This window comes from Vipera berus (genome assembly GCF_964194415.1).
Source record: "Vipera berus genome assembly, chromosome: 3".
NCBI classification, from domain to species: domain Eukaryota; kingdom Metazoa; phylum Chordata; class Lepidosauria; order Squamata; family Viperidae; genus Vipera; species Vipera berus.
Window position 1 is genome coordinate 88,488,478 of NC_138204.1, and position 19,225 is coordinate 88,507,702.

Below are 19,225 nucleotides of genomic sequence, written 5' to 3' on the forward strand. Positions count from 1 at the left end.
AAGTTGTTCTGCTCAGTCTGTTCAGTTCCTAGGGATGGTGATTTTCTTTTAGTAATATGAAAAGATCCTTTCAGGAGAATAGACTCTGCGGGATGTATTAAACTATGAGACTAGCTCAGCATTATATAATGTAAGTTTTCTTCCCCCCACCCCTTATCCTCTTCTAACAGCACCCTTTTGTAATCGGTTGATACAAACAATGGAATCAAACACTTTAACCAAAATAATTTGGAGGACTATGAAACCATTGCTAATGGGGAAAATCCTCTTTTCTCCTGATTCACCTGCAGTACAGAAGACACTGAAGAATGTAAGAATTTCTCCCCTCCTTTCATCCCTTCCTAATTATTTCTATGGAGAGTATTTTTATTTGTTTGTTTATATTTCATGTTTCATGTTTCTAGACTGCCCATCTCCCTCTCCTCTTAAAGCAATTTAGCAGAAAGGTCTATTCAACAAACCAATTAAGTTATTACCACCAAAATATATTTCATTCTCAAAGCATTTTCTACTTCTTGTTGTTTTAAATACACACACACACACACACACACACAAAGAGAGAGAGAGAGAGAGAGAGAGAGAGAGAGAGAGAGAGAGAGAGAGAGAGAGAGGGAGAGAGAGAGAGAGAGAGAGAAAGAGTCCTTAGTAGTTAGGGGTGTAAAGAAAAACATGTTTTTTCCTCATTCTTCCTAATTCAGTGCCTCATCATGTTCAGAGAATTTCAGGAGAAATTTGAAAGAATACTTATTGACTTGTACTTCCAAACGTGGGAAGCTGTAGAGAACTCATCTCATTTCAAAGAATGTCACTTTTGTTTACAAAATTGATTTGAGAAATTTAGCAAAATCAACAAATATAGACACCACCTCCTCCACGTTCCTTTTCCTCATTCAATATATTTTAAATTCCTCAAGGCAAATTTCACATTTGAACAACTTGAGCGCTTGAAATTCTTGACTAAAGCATGGAAAGAAGTGGGACCTCAACTGTGGAATTTCTTCAATGACAGTGTACAAATGAACATGATCCGAGTAAGTACGGACAGTTTGCTTAGCCTGGAAAGTCAGCTAAAGTACAATAATTTAGCATGGAACATTAAAGTAAAAAAAACCCCATCTTTGAATACGAATACATCTAAGAATCTATAAAGATTGGCCCATGCGCTCTCCAGGTTGATCATCTCTCAGTAAATGCTAATTGAGAAGATGCAGCAGATTTGCTCTCTATTACTCTAGGGCAGGGGTCCCCAACCTCCGGTCTGTGGACTGGTACCGGGCCCCAGCATGCCAGCAACCGGTCCACACAGACAAGCAAAGCCCCATCCGTGGGATGCAGGCAGCATACAAAACAATGCACCCTCCGGTCCATGGAAAAACCTCTTTGCATGGAACCGGTCCCTGGTGCCCAAAAGCCTGGGGACCTCTGCTCTAGAGCAGTATTTCTGAACCTTGATAACTTTAAGATACATGAACTTCAACTCCCACAATTCCTCAGCCAGCCATGGGATGGGAGTTGAAATCCAGGCATCTTAAAACTAATTGTGAAACACTATTACAGAAAACAGGTTTAAAGCTAATGGTTAAAAATTGAAGAGATCAGAATTCACCTTTGGAAGAAGGATGGATTATTGCTCACCATAGATATTCAAATGGAAGAGGGAAATCCATGTTTCAGGAATGCTGTAGCTGTATTCTGCATTGAAAATTCTGGACTAAACGGGTCATTCTACCTTGTTTTCAACTTTCTGCTTCCATGATGCATCCCTGGAAATCAAAAGAAGGTTAGCGAACCCATAGTCTCTGCAATTCAGTTGATGCTTTGGAACTGGCAAAGATTTAGTTTACCAATATTAATAGATTTTGAAAGACTCGTTCTCTGTAAACATATAGTAATTCAGAGAGTCTAAACAGCTGGTTATATAATAGTTCAAACTCATTCATTTCATGGAAGATCATTTCATACTGGGATGAATAAATTGCTGCATTAACTAGTAGAAATTACTGAACTGCTTTGTTGTTGTTTTTTGTTTTGTTTTTGCAGTAACTTCTTTATCAATTGGTAAATGGGCAATCCTACTTTATTTGTTTTTTTCCTAAGTTTGAAAATCATTTGATGTCCAGGAACCAAGAAAGTCCAAACTGCATGCATTGAACATCTTCACTAAAAAAAAACAACCCAAGTGAAGGTTTCTCTGTGTGGATATACCGTAAATGAGATGCAAATGCACCCTTTTTTTTCAGTCCAGGCACCCCTCAGGATGTACAGTACCTACCAAATTTCTAGAACAATCTTCCAAAACTGGGGCTGTCCAGTTTTGGATTTTGACTCCTATCTCAGCCAGCAAAAGTGGCTAAGGACAAGATTTTTAACCCACATAGTGAGAAAAGTTCCCAGAGAGGTATAAATTAAAATCTAAAATGCTGGGCTTTAAAAAAAAACAATGTGTTTTTTCTTTTCTAAAAGGGCTTCTGTTCTTAATGACTGATTTTTATTGCCCATACTTGGTAATTTAGAACTGTTGCAGTTCCAGCTCCATGACTGAAACAAAATTCTACTAATGCCACTTTACTGTTGCCATTCATCTTAATCCATGAAGGGTGGGCCTAAGCAAGTAGCCAGCAGGGAAATCTTTACTGCTTCCTTTAGCAATAAATGTGCTACCATGTGTTTAATTGTTCTGAAACTAGAAGTCTTAACTGGGAGGGGAACTGGCTTTGAGGCACAGCATTTAAACTGAGCAACCAGCAGGTGGGTAAAGGGTCAAACATTTCCCTGGAAATGCCATTTTCTCCTGAATTCATGTTTACATAATAAGTAAAATCTGGAAAACTATATTTGGCAGGTGCTATTCGTTTCCCCACTTAAGAGTAATAGGTATGTTTTCACAGCTGGATTGTGAAATTACAGCTGATATATATATATTACCAATAGGACACTTTGCAAAATCCTACCGTGAAAAGTTTCTTAAATGAACAGTTTGGTGGTGAAGGTCTAACTGTGGAAGATGCTATCAACTTTCTCTATAATGGGCCCCCAGAGAAAAGAAAAGATGATATGAGGAACTTTGATTGGAGGACCGTCTTCAGTATGGCCAATCAGACTTTTCATATGGCTTACCAATACATGGAGGTAAGTTTCACTTTTTTAAACAACAGTATGTGAGATAGACAGTTTTTCTATGATCCATTATCCTCAGAGTCTTTATCTTATTGCAGAATGCATAACAAGTAGTTTTTAGTCCAATCACCACACACCAGTACCGGGAGCTCAGAGCCGCTGCGTGTGAACGCGCCGCCATCTTGTGTGGTAGGATGGAGGGTTTGTTGTCACTGTGTGTTGGGGGGGAGAGAGCACGGGGGGGGGGAGGCTCAGTTAATCTCAATGTACACATGTTGTACTTTGACAATAAAGGTTTATATATTATATATATATTAAGTAGTTTTTAACCAGACTCTCTTTCCTAAAGTAAAACTACAACTACTAGTTCTGTTACTAGTTATTGCTCTTCAGGTAATCTGCAAAGTATAAACTACCCTCTCTTTTAGATTTTTAGATTTCAGCTCCCAGAATTCCCATTAATGACTGATTCTGGCTGGAGAATTCTGGGAATTGAAGTCCACTAATGTGGAAAATGTTCAGACTGGGGCAAATTACTTTAGATCAGTGTTTCCCAAATTTTAAGATGTGTTGACTTCAACTCCCCAAACTCCCCAGTCAGCATGCAGTACTGTAGAGGATTGTATTAGTGCCAATATCTTTATTTATTATTTTAGAGCAGACTGCCTTCATCATGAAAACAATAGTTACAGTTGAATAATTAATTTTAAAATGAATGTTGAACTATGCTTATCATTTTTCAGGCATTATTCACTACTTTAATCAAATTCAGGTTGCAGTGGTTTTTTTTTCTTCTCTCCTGCCATACCTGTTTCTTTGGAAAAGGTTGTTCCAGGTTTTGAGACCATATATAAAAAGCGATTTAAATCTCCAGCGCACAGGTGGGAGTAAAGGAGAACACACAAGGAGAAGTGAAGAGTTAAGATCTCACTACAAATACATCTTCTCTAGGAGCTTGGTTTAGATTTTAAAAATATGATGCCTGTGTCATTTGAGTAGGAGGGCTCAGGAAACTCTGAACTAAATCTTAATTACAGAATGACCCTGAGTATATCCTCTCATAACATTTTGGAACAGTGTCATTTTATACTTCAGTTGAAGAGGTACAAAATGTGATGAAGGACTCATAATAGTCTTTCAGATAAATATTTACATTTGGCTGGGCTTGGATTTGTGGAGTGATGTTATGTATTTGGCAAAAGGATAGCACAAACATGAACCTTTTATCTTAGGGTAGGATGATTGCTCATTGAAACAATGGGTCAATTACTTCCCGGGGGGCTTTAAAGAGTGGTTGGACAAGCATCAGTGATGACTTGGTATCTTTTGAACTGGGGGCTCTAGGTGAGGCAGACTCCAGATGTCTAATTAGAGAAAAGTGAGCAGTTGTTTGTAAATCGACAGTCTGGTAATGCTAACACTTGCATTTTGTATTTTTTGAGTATCTCAACTGTAACCCTTAATACATTGGGGCAATGCACTAACATTGAGCCACTGCCTTTTGATACATGCACAGCACATATACTGTAAACATTATGAAATTCTGTATTGCTGAGGAAAAATAAAACTCAGATCTTTGGACTTTTAGGTATACATACACCTGCAGTAATAAATATTATTCATTTAATTTGAACCTGGCTTTTCCACCAAGTGTATATAAAATGAGTGCTTGAGAATACTGAATTGACTCCATGGATTTTTCTGGGGTGGGAGGTATATTAGCATTAAATGTGGAGAGTGCATTGAGTAAGAAAAAACAATATAAGTTAACTTGATGATAAAATACTAAAGGCTTTCTGGTTTCAATATCAAGATTAGGACTTTCTCTGCTTTATGCATTTTATATCTTTCTTAGAAAACTTACCTGGAGGATATTTTCTCTGCAGAACAAAACCAGCTTAGGGGTACATGTTTTTCCCCCTTAATTTTTGTGGTGTAGACTACTAAATGCAAAGAGAAAAAGCATCATTTAGTGACAACAATCATGTAACTGTTAGATAAAGTTGGACCTTTAGACCTAATAATTAAATGTCTTCAGGTATCTTCAAGACTATCTTCCACATAAGACTCAGAAGGTAAGCATAGATGGGCTTGAGAATTCTGCCTGCTAAGGAATATTAGGGCTGTAGGCTAGACTGGGAAGTTTAAAAAAAAACCCAGAAGACAATGGGAGAAATCACTTCTATAAATCTGGGAAAACTGCACAGTTGTATCTATGAAGCCAACAAAAAAAGCAAGGTCACCTTAAGGGCATCTTTACTTTTTTTACAGGTAGCATACTCTTAATTTAAATACATTTCTCTTATTGCAACCATGACAAAAATCATGCAGTTCTTACTTGACATGCTATTTTAAATGTCAGAGTTTATTTTGGTATATCATCAGCAACCTGATCCTCTTGCAGACCTCCCCTCTTTTCTCTTTTACTAGAATAGATAACAGTTCTTCAGATGACGAGGATAAACAAAGGAGACTTTACATTTCAGAGAAACCTGTCTCTTAAATAACAAGTTGCCTGTGAGGACTTTGATGTACCTAATTATTGGTTGTTGGCCTGCAAGAGACCATCAAGCCGATAAGATCAAACAAACTAGCTTTGTGGCAGTCAGTGAACTGAAGTAATTAAATACATTTCTTCCCAGTCAGTTTAGAAACAAAATGTCATCTCCTTACAATAGTTGCCAACATTGAAAATCTGATAACAATTCCTTCATTCTGAAGTTAGGAAGCACAAGATACATAGAAATATTTGGTGACTTCATCCTTTCCTCAGTTCCTTGCTCTGGCACTTACCTTTTTCTCTATTCCAAAATAGTAAAACTTGGAACTTGGTTAAATACTATGTCACCAATGAAATCTTCTTCACTAACTTTAAGCAAAGTATAGCGCTTGTGTCAGGGGACAGATGCTGACAGAAGACTTTGGCCAGGTCTGATAGCCAGGTTGAAGAAGGGGAAGCGAGCAGATATTTTTTTATTTTTTATTTTATTTTATTTTAATTCCATTTATATCCCGCCCTTCTCCGAAGACTCAGGGCGGCTTACAAGCTTAGTTCAAAGATAGTTTTCATATAGTTTCATATATTTTCATATAGTTCAAAGATAGGATTGAAGCAACTTCTAATAAAGTAGTCTTGACTTATGAACACAATTGAGCCCAACAATTCCACTTCTAAGCAGGAGCATTCTTAAGTGAGTTTTGCCTGATTTTAGGACCTTCTTGCCACTGTTTATTGAATCTGTGCAGTTGTTAAGTTAGTAACACAGTTAAGTGTATTTGGCTTTCCCATTGACTTTGCTTATCAAAAGGTCGCAAAAGGTGATCACATGATCCCGGGACACTGCAACCGTCCTAAATCAGTGGCCAGGAGTCTGAATTTTGATCATGTGACCATGGGGATACTTCAACCGTCGTAAGCCTGAAGAGCAGTCATAAGTCACTTTTTTCAGTGACATTGTAACTTTGAACAGTCACTAAATGAATGGTTGTAAGTCAAGGGCTACCTATACGTCCATTGAGCTGCTAGAGGTTGGTACTACCAATAAGTCTGGGTGAAGAGTATTTGTCCCTGCAGTCTTTAGGAGTTGAATCTTTGGTAGCACCAAGTGCTGGACTGTACCTTCTTTACAGAGATGCAAAAATTGTTAATTGTTAGAGCAGGAGCTTTCAAACTTTTTCAAGTCATGGAACATTTTGTTAAAAAAATAAATAAATCCTCAGAACCTGATCGGAAAAAAAGCAGCTGTAGATTTCTCCCCGCCCCCACCGGAAAACAAGCTCCGCCCTTTCTGCTACATTTCTAGAATAGTGTTTCTCAACCTTGGCCATTTAAAGATGGGTGGACTTCAATTCCCAGAATTCCATGGTGGTTGGGGTACTCCACATTTCTTAAAATGGCTAATGTTAAGAAATATGAGTCTAGAAAAAGGACCCTCCTAGTTGCATTCAACAGAACTTTTCCCCCCCTTGGTCTCTTGCAGAACACTAAGCTACTCTAGAACCCAATTGGAAAAGCTTGGCCTAAAGTAATTAGAAAAAGTGCATCATAGTATATCTTCATTGGTTTTCTTTAGGCCTTTACTTATTCAATGCAGTTCAGTCCTGATTCTCTGATTTTGGTATATTCATATTTAAATTAATTAGGTAATCTCAAACTTCATTTTCATCCATTAATTCCTGATTTTTAATCCCCCATGAGTGGGGAGATTTCAGAGTTGAGCAAAATTATTGTCAAGCCCACAGTTAGGCAAGATGAAGGAAAAAAAGAATTACACAGGTAGTTCTCGACTTAGAACAGTTCATCTAGTGACTGTTCAAAGTTACAACAGCACTGAAAAAAAAGTGACTTATGATCATTTTTCACACTTACGACCGTTGCGGCTTCCCCGTGGTTATGTGATCAAAATTCAGACTCCTGGCAACTGACTCATATTTATGATGGTTGCAGTGTTGTGTGGTCCTGTGATCACCTTTTGCAACCTTCTGACAAGCAAAGTCAATGGGGAAGCCCATATTGACTTAACAGCCATGTTACTAACTTATCAACTGCAGTGATACACTTAACAAATGTGACAAGAAAGGTCATTAAATGGGACAAAATTCACTTCACAAACGTCTCATTTAGCAACCGAAATTTTGGGCTCAATTGTGGTCATAAATTGAGGATTACCTATACGCCAATTTCAGTCAGGTAACTTTAACGCTAGTCTAAGGTAAATGAAGAATTTTGGAAACTCTAATTGGGATTTGCCAATTCCCATTTATGGTGTGCAAATTAAGGTGTGATCTCTTTAGATAATTTGGACTTCTTTGTAGGTCACCTATCTCTTGCTTCCTTGTGTCTATTCTCTTCCATTCCTTACAGAAGTTGGTTGATACTTCTTCTTAATTGTTTTAGGTTTGAGTTTTCTATATTTTAAACTTTGTTTTATTGGTCTGTAAACTGTGAACAAAGAAGAAAACGGGTTTCCCAGTCTGCCCACAGTTTCTCACAATTATGTACCCATAGCTATGTATGCAGTGTTCTTCCCTGCTGTTTCTGACCAGTCACTTTCTCCTCCTTTGAGCTAATTTTGTTTTGCTCTCCCAAGCTTGTTTTCCAGGTGATAGGTTCACATTAGCTTTCCACCTACCCACCACCCTCATTTATTGAGATGGTTTCAGCTTTGTTTTTCTTTGGGGGTTGTTATCTGGCTGTCGAGACACTTCTTTGATGACTGATCTTCCAGAGACAATTGTTCCATTCAGTCCCTGCACTAAAGGATGGTAGTTATTATAAACCTTAGATGTGGAATATGCTTATGACAGCTTTTGGTTTCTCCTCTTTCAACTACAATTTTATAATGCATTTTAACCTGAGAATGAGATTAGGAAAAGTCTGAGAAAATAAATCTGATCTACCTCAGCTCTTCCTGTGTTAAGTAAGTCTGATCTGGCAAGTTTCCGCACCATTGGTCTAATTTACAGAAGCAAATACACTCACATTTAATAAAGAACCTTATCAACTATACTGATTTTTGAATACGCCTGCATTGCAAAATTCAGGCAACTGCACAGTCTCTTCTGGAGATGATTGCGTTCCAATTTATATATTAATTCAGGAAGTTATCAAAGTGGAATCAACAAAATTCTGTGCATCTATATATTTAAAGCAGAGTTCCCCAGCCTTTCGGTGTTGGTGGCAAAAATCGCAATAGTAGGGCCACAAATGCCTGCAATGTTTGCTGTGATGCTCACGCAAGTGGGGCTGTGCACGCATGCGCACATGTGAACACCAACCAGCTACTCACATGGCCCGGTGGCCAATAGGCCACGGCTTGGTAGTGGGCCATGGCCCACAGGTTGGGAACCCCTGATTTAAAGCATTACAGGTATTAAATGGTTTAGCATACTTTGTTTTCCAGCCAAATATTTTTTTCTACTGAATTAGTACTTTTCTTGAAAAAAAATCTTTTCATCATACTCTTATTACACAGAAACATTGTACATTGATTTGAAAGCTGTACCAAAATGAACAGTTAAAAATAAAATCTGGAAGAAAGCGGTGGTAGTAGCAAGTCACTTCTGCATTGTGGTTTTAAAAAATGTCCATGTTGTCATCAACAGTCAAATTCAGCTGGAATGAATACTTAACTTTCTTATGCCCCTCAGCAACTAGAAAGCGTCCCCAGTTTTTTAAAAATTTTACCTTTTTGTTGTCCAAAGAGAGATTTGAAGGAAATCTACTCTAATTCCTGTCCCATGCAGAAATCCATTGGTATAACAACTGTTTCAAATTGATTTATTTTTCCTTGGTGTTAGGAAGGAACATGGAATGGGAACTCCTGGAGGGGATCAACAGTTTTTCTGTATAAATACTATGTTTAAACAGCATTGTAGAAGGAAACCATGGCAATTAACCCACTGATCATCCCACTAATCAGCAGAATAGATTCTGTTAATTGAATGGATAGACTAGTTATTATCTGACTCCTTCACTAATGGTTCTGAAGTCTCGCAGTTAAGGGAAAGGGACAGTCAGTCTGGATAGAAAGATTAATTCATCCAGATTATGCAAATTTCAAATTATTTTCAATATATAATACTGATCCGAATGCAAACCTCAGCTTAATTTGCAAACTCCTCCTATTTTTCAAACCCCACCACTCTGGCTTTATTCATATGTACTGTTGATATGTAAACTGATTAATTTTGACCATAATTCTGCAGACTTTGGCAGGAACATGTTTCTCAGTTATTTGTTATTTATTCATTAAATTTGTATGCTGCCCATCTCTGTACTAAGTGACACTACAGATTGTCCTTGGATTACAAGTTCATTTAGTGAGCATTTAAAGTTACAACAGCACTGAAAAAAGGGACTTATTATTGTTTTTCACATGACCATTGCAGCATCCCCATGGTCACGTAGTCAAAATTCAGTCACTTGGCAACTGACTCATATTTATGACAGCTGAAGTGTCCCGGGGTCATGTGATCCCCCTTTGAACAACCTTCTGACAAGCAAAGTCAATGGAGAAGTCAGAATTCACTTAACAATAGTTTTACTAACTTAACAACTGCAGTGATTCACTTAACAACTGTGGCAAGAAAAGTTGTAAAATGGTGCAAACTCACTTAAGACCTGCCTTGCTTAGCAACAGAAATTTTGGGCTCAATTGTGGTTGTATACAGAGAACTTCCTGCATTGGTGTCCAAATCATATATAAATTCTGATTTACATATATGTGCAACGCTTCCATTATCTCATTCAAGTATCTCTTATGCCTCTGTTATCACAGTGCTTGACCCTTGATAAGTTTGAAGGCCTAGCTGATGAAACGGAGTTGATTCTTCATGCTCGTTCTCTTCTGGAGGAAAACAAATTTTGGGCTGCTGTTGTCTTTCTTGATGTGGATGCGAGGGCCAGTCAACTGCCACCTCACGTGAAATACAAGATACGCATGGATATTGATGCTGTGGAGAAAACAAACAAAATCAAAGATAGGTAAGGTTGGTTTTTAATCTTTAGGTATGCAAGCAGAGTCTAATGAGATACCAGTGACTGGAGAGACTAAATCATAATTGCCAAGAGTAGCTCTCCCAACATGGCATCCTGCATATCTGTTGGATGTCCCCAGTCATCAAAGGGGTCTAATGAGAATTGCAATTTATCATATTTACAGAAAAGAAGGCTGGTAAATGTATGGATGACTGTTATGGATATAATAATTAACTTCAGGCCAAAGTGTAACCTTTAAAATATCTCAAACAGTGGTGCGCTGGTAAATGTAAAATATTATCATGAGTGGATATACAATTACTCCAAGAGAGAGAAAGCACATGTACCATGACAAAACATAATGCCTTTTTATTAGAACTAACACAGATTCAACCCTAAGCATGGGGGTTACTTGGGAATAAACTCATCTGAACTCTCAGTGCTTCCATCTGACGTTTAAACAATTGAGTTTAAAGTTCTTGAGCATATAATTAGACATGCAAATTGCTCTGGGAAAGTTTACCTCAGGATATATTTATAGTCTTTAAGTTGCCACAAGATTCCTCCAATAAAAGCTGATCTGATGATTTTACCCGTGAGACTTGATTCATGGTAGTCCCTTCAATTGTCAGATCACTGACTGATTCTGCGATTATTAAGTGATAAAAGAAAACTGCACCTAAACTGTTGCTTCTAAACTCTTCAGTCCATTAGGTCTACTTGAACTGAGTCAAAGATGCCAGCATTTGGCTATTTTTGTCAAAAGCTAAGCAGGGTGAGATCTGATTAAGATTCTGTTGGGAGGCCATTGGGAAATCCTTGGATGGTCGACAAAACTGGAAAATTGAAAAACCATTCAGCCTAGAAGAAGTGGATTACAATTCCATTAATCTGACAGTTTTTCCTTAAAGACATGTTTTTTCTATCAGAGGCAACCAATGTGAGGACCCCATTTGGAGCTGATCTTTAAACCAATTCACTCTTGGCTCAGTCTCTGTTCTAACGGGAAACCTAGGATATCAGTTAGATGCTCAGAAAGCTTTTTCTTGCCTGTCTCTTGTTCTGCAAATGCAATGTAGAAAGTGTCTAAGAGTCCAGACTGGGATTGCAAATAGCCCAAGCAAATACCAGTAGTTAAAATTTCTTGGTTCTCCCACAATATCAAAAGCAGGATTGGACCACTCTTGGCCTTTGTGAAAGGAAGAAAAGATACTGCAACTGACGGGCAACCAAACCATTAACATATATAGTTTGTCCCTCAGAGTCTGATAACTGACACTTTTACCGCTGTCATAATCCCCACTAGCTTAAAGGCTAAATCTGTGTTTTGTCTCTACAGGTACTGGGATCCTGGCCCAAGAGCTGACCCAGTGGATGATCTGCGCTACATCTGGGGAGGGTTTGCTTATCTGCAAGATATGATCGAGCAAGGGATCATCAAAACCCAGACCCGTGTTGATGTGCCTTCAGGGATATACCTACAACAAATGCCCTATCCCTGCTTTGTAGATGATGTGTGAGTGTGATCTGTGTCCAAACTGTGTGGCTAGCCAGGTGGCACCCTGAGTCTTACAAATGGCACTGTTTTTGCTTTTGATGATGCTAGAGATTCTAGAACATGAAGCATTAGACAAATTTCCCTGCCAAGGAATCAGAATTGTGTTACTCTAGTTAAATCAGAAATAAGGAATTTAGAACAAATAACTGTCATTAACCATCTCTCTACCTACCTAGAATAGAAAACAATAAGAAGGCTTTTGGTTTAATACTACCTTTACTGCAAAAAATAAACGTTAATTCATTAGCAACAGCAGAATGGGGGGAAAGTTGCAAACTTATAGCTGTTTTTCTGAACTCTTTTCATCAGGGAAAGTATTCAGTTCATTTTCAAAAATGAAAAAAGAATACAGGTGTGCTAAAAGGCTTGTCACTCTCTGCCACAACATTAGAATGAAGGATCATTCAGTGATGTTGAATGATGCAAGGTTCAGGTCAGGCTAGAACAAACAAGCCAAGAAGTTGTTTTTCATGCAATGTCATGATGATAGTGATCGGATAATTTTTCAGCACAAATTCTCTGAATGTGAGCAAGTTAAGGTTTTTTTTAATATAAAGCCCATTTATCTATCTTCAGAGAAATATTAATAGAAATAATATTCATCACCACCAATTGCAAAAGGAAGGTTTACTTGGATTAGCTTACATCCTGTAATGATACCTTTAATAACATCAAGCAGCAACATCTGCCTATCCTTGATAAGGACTCCATAGGTGAATAAAAATGCCAAATCCAGTCTGAACATCTGGCTGACTGTGCATTGAACCATAAAGATTTTTATCCCTCCTCCCTTTCACGTTCTAAGGGAGGCCTAGACTTCACAATCCTGGTTTCTAGCCAACACCTTCACCTCTACACCAAATTGACTCTCTAATTAAAAGGTAACCGGAGGCCATTATTAAAATACTGATCTCTTCCGGCACACCTTTTATTAACCTTTTCAAACGTTGTGCTCAACTAGTCCTTTACTCCGTTTCTGGCTAACATTTGGGATATGCTGAAATAGTTAATTTGCCAAAGGCTTTTCTCTACTTCCCAACACAGTTCAGTGCAGTACAGGCCACGGAGCTTTACAAATCCCCTTTGCAAACCAGTGAGGCAGAGTCTGATGTTTTTCAGTTTTTGGCCAGCATATCTGAACACGAAATAAGGCAGCCTTACCCAACCTCATGCTCTCAGAATGTGTAGAAATGGTGGAATTGCCACTGAGTTTGGTTAATAGCTGAGAGGCTATACAGTTTTACCACACCTGGGGCAACAAAACTAAGGGGTTAAGAATGAAACCAAGGACATGGGAATTTAAACCTCACCTCAGAGATTCAGTCTCCTGAAAATACAGGATGGCTTTGTTTGGCCTGTATTTATTTATTTTTTCTTGCATTATATTGAATATTATCCTGAGGAATGCTGCTCTAAAGTATCAAGAAACACAAAGAAATAAATAATGTGAATTGGGGGGGGGGGGTCTTACAAAATTTGCAGTGTTGCATTCTATGGCTTCTTCAAATTTCCAAACAATAAGCAGTCCTGAGAGTGGAATTTTATCAGGTTCAAGGGGTAAAATCCAGGCAGAGATCTGGTTCTCTCCCAAGGCATCACATTCCTTTGATTTGTCATCAATCATCCTCCTCAGGTCACTTCTCTACATACCAAGAAGAGATCTCAAAGTTGTTTTAATTGGTTTTGCTCCATGCTAATAATGCCAAAATTCTTAGGTGAAAAGGAGAAATATATAGCAAAAGCTCCAGGGGGTGGCAAGGGGGGGAGGGCTTAAGGCATTGCATTAGGACTGGGAAACTCAGGAGTCCATCCCTAGCCATGAAAACTTACTGGATGACCTGGGACTAACCTACTTCACAGGGTTTCTGTTGTAAATTCTCATGTTAAGACTCTCATATATTTAAAAGTATATGGTGGTAGTATAGCTGGAGCTGTAGTTATAATAACACAACTTGACTTTTTGCTGTGCTGAAGAATTCCCCTCATTCCATAGTTAGACCTGATATAAAACAGTTTTAATATAAAGATGAGGAAAAGAGGGGTTCCAGATAATATTCTTAAGAGGTGGCTTACTATCCTGGTGAACAGAAATCTTCTGGTTGTCGTTCCTCTTCCTTTCCAGATTGGGATTACAGTTCCCAAAATTCCAGCCAGAATAGGAGGACACATGTTAGACAAAAGCTGCATGATCGGGCAAGACCTATTTCCCAACTATTTTGGAACAAGGTCTATACACTGATTAAGCCCACGATGTGAAAGCCTGTTTTGTTACGATTTATGAGACAATCTATTGGCAGTTTCATGGTTTGACAAGTCCTTTCCTCTCTTTATGAAACCTACTTTCACATTGTTTAAGGCATCTCTGAAGCAACAACCCTAGCCCCATTCCCAGGAATCTATCTGGAAAGAAGCCCCACTAAGCTCACTGGGATTTACTCAGTGGAATCCAGATACAGCTGTAGAAACAGTTCCAGAACAAATGTCACCAGGGCACCATTTTGTTGCAAAACAAATTCCTAGGAATTACATGACTTTGGTTTATTTTCCAGAATACCCCATTTCTTAGTAATCTGACTTAGCAGCGAAGGTGTTCCCTTTGTCTCTGCTTAATGCTATCCCGCTATGATCTTATCTTTAACTCTGAATACAATGCTGCCCCACAGCTTCCTCCCAGGATAGCCAAAATAGAGATAATCCAATAAACACATGATGTGATTTATTTTTGTCTCTCTTCAATTGCTGCCCCCTCCATATGGTGAATTGATTATGTCAGCATGAAGGCCTAGTGATTGTGTCCTTTGAGAAAGGCATAGGACTCTGACAGTAAAGCCTGGTCAGCCCACAGAATCAGAACATTAATGTTTTCCATTAATGTAATGGAAAACATGTTCCTTAGGAGTTCTACAACAGTGACAAATTGTGTTTTGTTTTTTTTGCAGAAGATATTTTTTTCACCCAAATGCATGGGTAGCTCTCTTAGCCTTGCTCAAAAATGATACCTCCCTCAAACTGAGCTCAATTTTTTTAGGACTACTGAGATAACGTCCATGATGTTTCTTTTCAACAATGCAAGTGGCTTGCTATTGTTTCTTTTCTCTTTTTCAGGATTTTTTTTCTTTTTCAGCCTAGCATGCAGCCTAGGATGTTCTGGTGCAGCGTTTTGCACACTTGGCAACTTTAAGCCGTATAGCTGAGGACTCTCATACATCTTTCCAAGTTTGAGAAACGCTGTTCTGGTGGCATTTCACCAGTTCAGATTGCTTTCTCCCATCTCAGCTTCTTTAAGAGCGTTTAAAATTGGCTCCCCCAAATGTTTGCCTGAGCTCTTCAAATTCCCCCCTGCTCCTAAAATTTGCAACACTTTTGTTGTCTCTGCCGAGCAGCAGAATTTTTTTAAAAGAAAAACGACTGGAAATGGATGGAGTACATGCATCCAAACACGGTTTAGGAAGCCCTACTGTCATTTTCCCACACTGACGTGGAATTCTGGAAATTGTAGTCCAACATATCTGGACAAAAACTACCTGAAGAAAGCATTGATAATATTGGAGTGCTCTTTCTTAGATGTTCCTGTCAGGAAATAGCAATTCTTGGGTGCCTTATTTACCCAGGACTTTCATGAGTTTTCTTTTGATCCATTTCCCAGATGTTCTCAAACTACCAATCTGATCCTTCCAGGAGAGAAGGATACTAATGCGAGTAACTGAACTCTTAAGATGTTCATCTGTTACCTTTCAAAGCAACATTTCCCCCACCACCACTTTTTTTTTCTTTCTTGCCTGGCAGCTTCATGATTACTTTAACGCGTGCCTTTCCCATCTTAATGGTGCTGGCTTGGATATACTCCGCTTCCATGATCGTGAAAAACATCGTGTTGGAGAAAGAAATGAGGTTGAAGGAGGCCTTGAAGAACAGAGGAGTCACCAATGGGGTGATTTGGTTCACGTGGTTTTTGGACAGCTTCCTCATGATGACCATGAGCACATTTCTCCTGACAGCTCTCATTACGGTAAAGGAGCAGGAGGGGGCACGGCTTTTGCTGTTGTAAACTCGAGGTCCAGAGTTTACAATGCTCTTTTACCTTCGCATGATCAGGTATTAGTAAGAAACAATAAGACCCATACGTTAAAAAAAAAAGAGGAGCTTGCTAACAGCCTGGCCTCTTCTTGGCACGTAGCAGTAGGCGCGCTTTTTTAGAAGCCCCCTTAAGTCATTATCATCATCATCATCATCATTCAGGGGCGCATTTCCCTTTGCTGACATTTCGGGTTGGATTAAGATTGACAGGTCACATTCTAAGTATCGCCAGGTGGAAGAGGGCTCGAAAGGGAAGCTTCCTTCCATCCGCCTTTGGAAAGTCTGATGGCAAGCCTGTCGTTCACCTTTCAAACTCATTTCTCCCAATCCATTAGTTGCTTCATTTAAATACATTCTCACTTGGGGAACTGAGAGGGACACAAAGGCTTATCATTTAAATGGTCCTTCAGTAGGGAGGCTCTGGGTTTATGATTAAACTGCCCCATCCGTGACACACTCATAATTATGCCCTAAGATATAGTTGTTTGTTTATTTAGGGGGTTAATGGGAGTTGTGGACTGCAGTCCAACACCTCTGGGGGATATCAGATTGGTGATAGTTATCCTAAGTTCTCACGTTGCTTTTTTCTGCTTCCTCGTATCGTTTATGGTAAGTACCCAAAGGTTGCTTTGAGATCCGCCCAGGTTGAAGGTAACGATAAAGGAAACACTGAAAGCCTGATTCTTTAATGCTTCTAAAGGATAAATATATTTAAACAGTGTTGTGGAAGAGGGCTAGCAGAATATCTTTGCTGTTTAATTTCTTTGTGTTGGTACTTGAATTAAGGTGGAATAACAGTGTTCCCACTCCATGTGGTCTATAGTATAGTATGCTGGCTTTCAATGTATATTCTGATCTTTCAATATTGTTTGTATTTTAAACCATTTACATCCAGGCAGACATTCCCCATCTGAATTTGTAATTAAAACACCACTCTATTACAGGGATTAGCAACAGCAATAGCACTTAGACTTATATACCGCTCCATAGTGCTTTACAGCCCTCTCTAAGCAATTTACAGAGTCAGCATATTGCCTCCAACAATCTGGGTCTTTACTGACCTTGGAAGGATGGAAGGCTGAGTCAACCTTGAGCCAGTCAGGATCAAACTCCTGGTAGTGAGCATGAGTTAGCCTGCACTACTGCATTCTAACCATTGCACCACCCCGGCTCTTTAAGACAAGAAGTAAAGTTGCATTGCAGATATGTGTGGGTAAGAGGAAGCAGTGGCAAAACTAAGGACTGGTAGCTTAATGCATCATGGTAAGCCATCACAATTAGGGACGCGGTGGCTCAGTGGGTTAGGACACTGAGCTTGTCGATCAGAAGGTCAGCAGTTTGGCGGGTCGAATCCCGAGTGCCGTGTAACAGAGTGAGCGCCTGTTACTCGTCCCAGCTTCTGCCAACCTAGCAGTTCAAAAGCACATAAAAATGCAAGTAGAAAAATAGGGACCACTACGGTGGGAAGGTAACAGCGTTCCGTGCACCTTTGGTGTCTAGTCATGCCGGCCACATGACCACGGAGACGTCCTCGGACAAGCGCTGGCTCTTCGGCTTTGAAACGGAGATGAGCACCGGCCCCTAGAGTCGGAAATGACTAGCACGCATGTGCGTGGGAACCTTTACCTTTACCTTTAAGCCATCACAGTGGCCGAGTTTGAAATATCAGCTTAGCCCAAACCCAGCACACTCTTGGTTGTTTATGAGTGAATCAATAAAATCCAGTAGTGGCAGAAAATGATAAAACAAAAACATTTAATAGACAATCCATAAAGAACATTTGTGCCCAGATCAAATTACAGTGATAAAAGGTCTAGATTTTACAAATATGTATTTATTTATAGTGGTTCTATACCATCAATTCCTTCAAGGATTTCTATGAACTTGGAAAAATCTCAACATAAAATATAAAACCTGTGAAGCATAAAACATAAGCACGCCCAAACCTGGCATTCAATAAGCAGTCCTCAAAACACAAAAGCTGTGAACAACTCATTCTTAACCACCATTCAGAAAACCATTAGGAAGGGTGCCATTCATATTCTCAGAGGTAAGCGGTTACACAATACAGGCACAACATAAGGCATGATGTTGTAGCCCTCCCCTAGCCTCAGAATGAGTGAACCAGACAGGTCTTTTTTTTCCCCTAAAGAAAATTATCTTGAAGATGCCTGGAACACCAGGTGAGAAAGGGTTTTATAGGTTAAAAACAGCATTTTTATAGTCAGAAGCCAAATGAAAGCCAATGTAGCACCCACAAAATAGATATTAAATGGCATAGATCACTACTGTGTTCTACTCCATTTGGGTGGTCTTCAAAGTCAGCTCCATCTACCGCAAGCTTCAGTAACTTGATCTGAAAGGTGATGAAGAGATTAGATAAGATGAGATGAGATAAGCTTTATTGCTATTTTTTTTACTGTGGGCACAACGGCACACATCAAAAATGAAATTTTTGCCAGTAATATGTTCTTTCAAGGCAGAGGATATCAAAGAGGCATTGAGTGTCTTCCAAATCTAACTGCACTCTCACACACAAACTTGGTTTACTGAAGCAGCCAGGTCCAGCATGATTGCAGCACACATGGCAAATTCATCCCACAGGTCATCCAACCGATTTCCTCAGAGACCAGATGTCAAAATGAATTCAGAAATTGCACAATGCTACCAGAATAATCCCTTCTGACTTAGCCCCTGTGGCATCCAGGCCGGAACATGATTTTATTCTCAAAATGCTACCCCCTGCCCCACAAACTCGCTGCAACTCTTGAGATCTTTCTGCAGCTTGCATTCCAAAGAGAATAGTTTGCTCTAAAATAGGCCTGCTGGGATGCGATCCAAAGATACAACAATTAGGAAATCCTTATCACCGCACTGTAAGTTGAAACAAGAGCCTAAGGAACTCATGAATGGATCCTTCCTGTAGCAGTGTGGATGGTAGACAAGCAAGATCCATAACACAAGCAGGATTCTTAAAACTTTAGGCCAGGGGT

The 19,225-nt window shown here is 39.2% G+C and overlaps 1 protein-coding gene across 1 annotated transcript in view; it reads left to right on the forward strand.

The window, feature by feature from the left end:
- The window catches only part of ABCA4 (ATP binding cassette subfamily A member 4), a gene marked incomplete at its 5' end in the record, with an annotated part of 118,639 nt that overhangs the window by 32,872 nt on the left and 66,542 nt on the right, over window positions 1-19,225 (forward strand). The window contains 6 exons of the mRNA XM_081325514.1: window positions 171-310; window positions 915-1,031; window positions 2,932-3,129; window positions 10,398-10,603; window positions 11,937-12,113; window positions 15,942-16,164. Coding sequence (XP_081181640.1) covers window positions 171-310; window positions 915-1,031; window positions 2,932-3,129; window positions 10,398-10,603; window positions 11,937-12,113; window positions 15,942-16,164 — 1,061 coding nt within the window. The remainder of the gene's footprint in view (window positions 1-170; window positions 311-914; window positions 1,032-2,931; window positions 3,130-10,397; window positions 10,604-11,936; window positions 12,114-15,941; window positions 16,165-19,225) is intronic.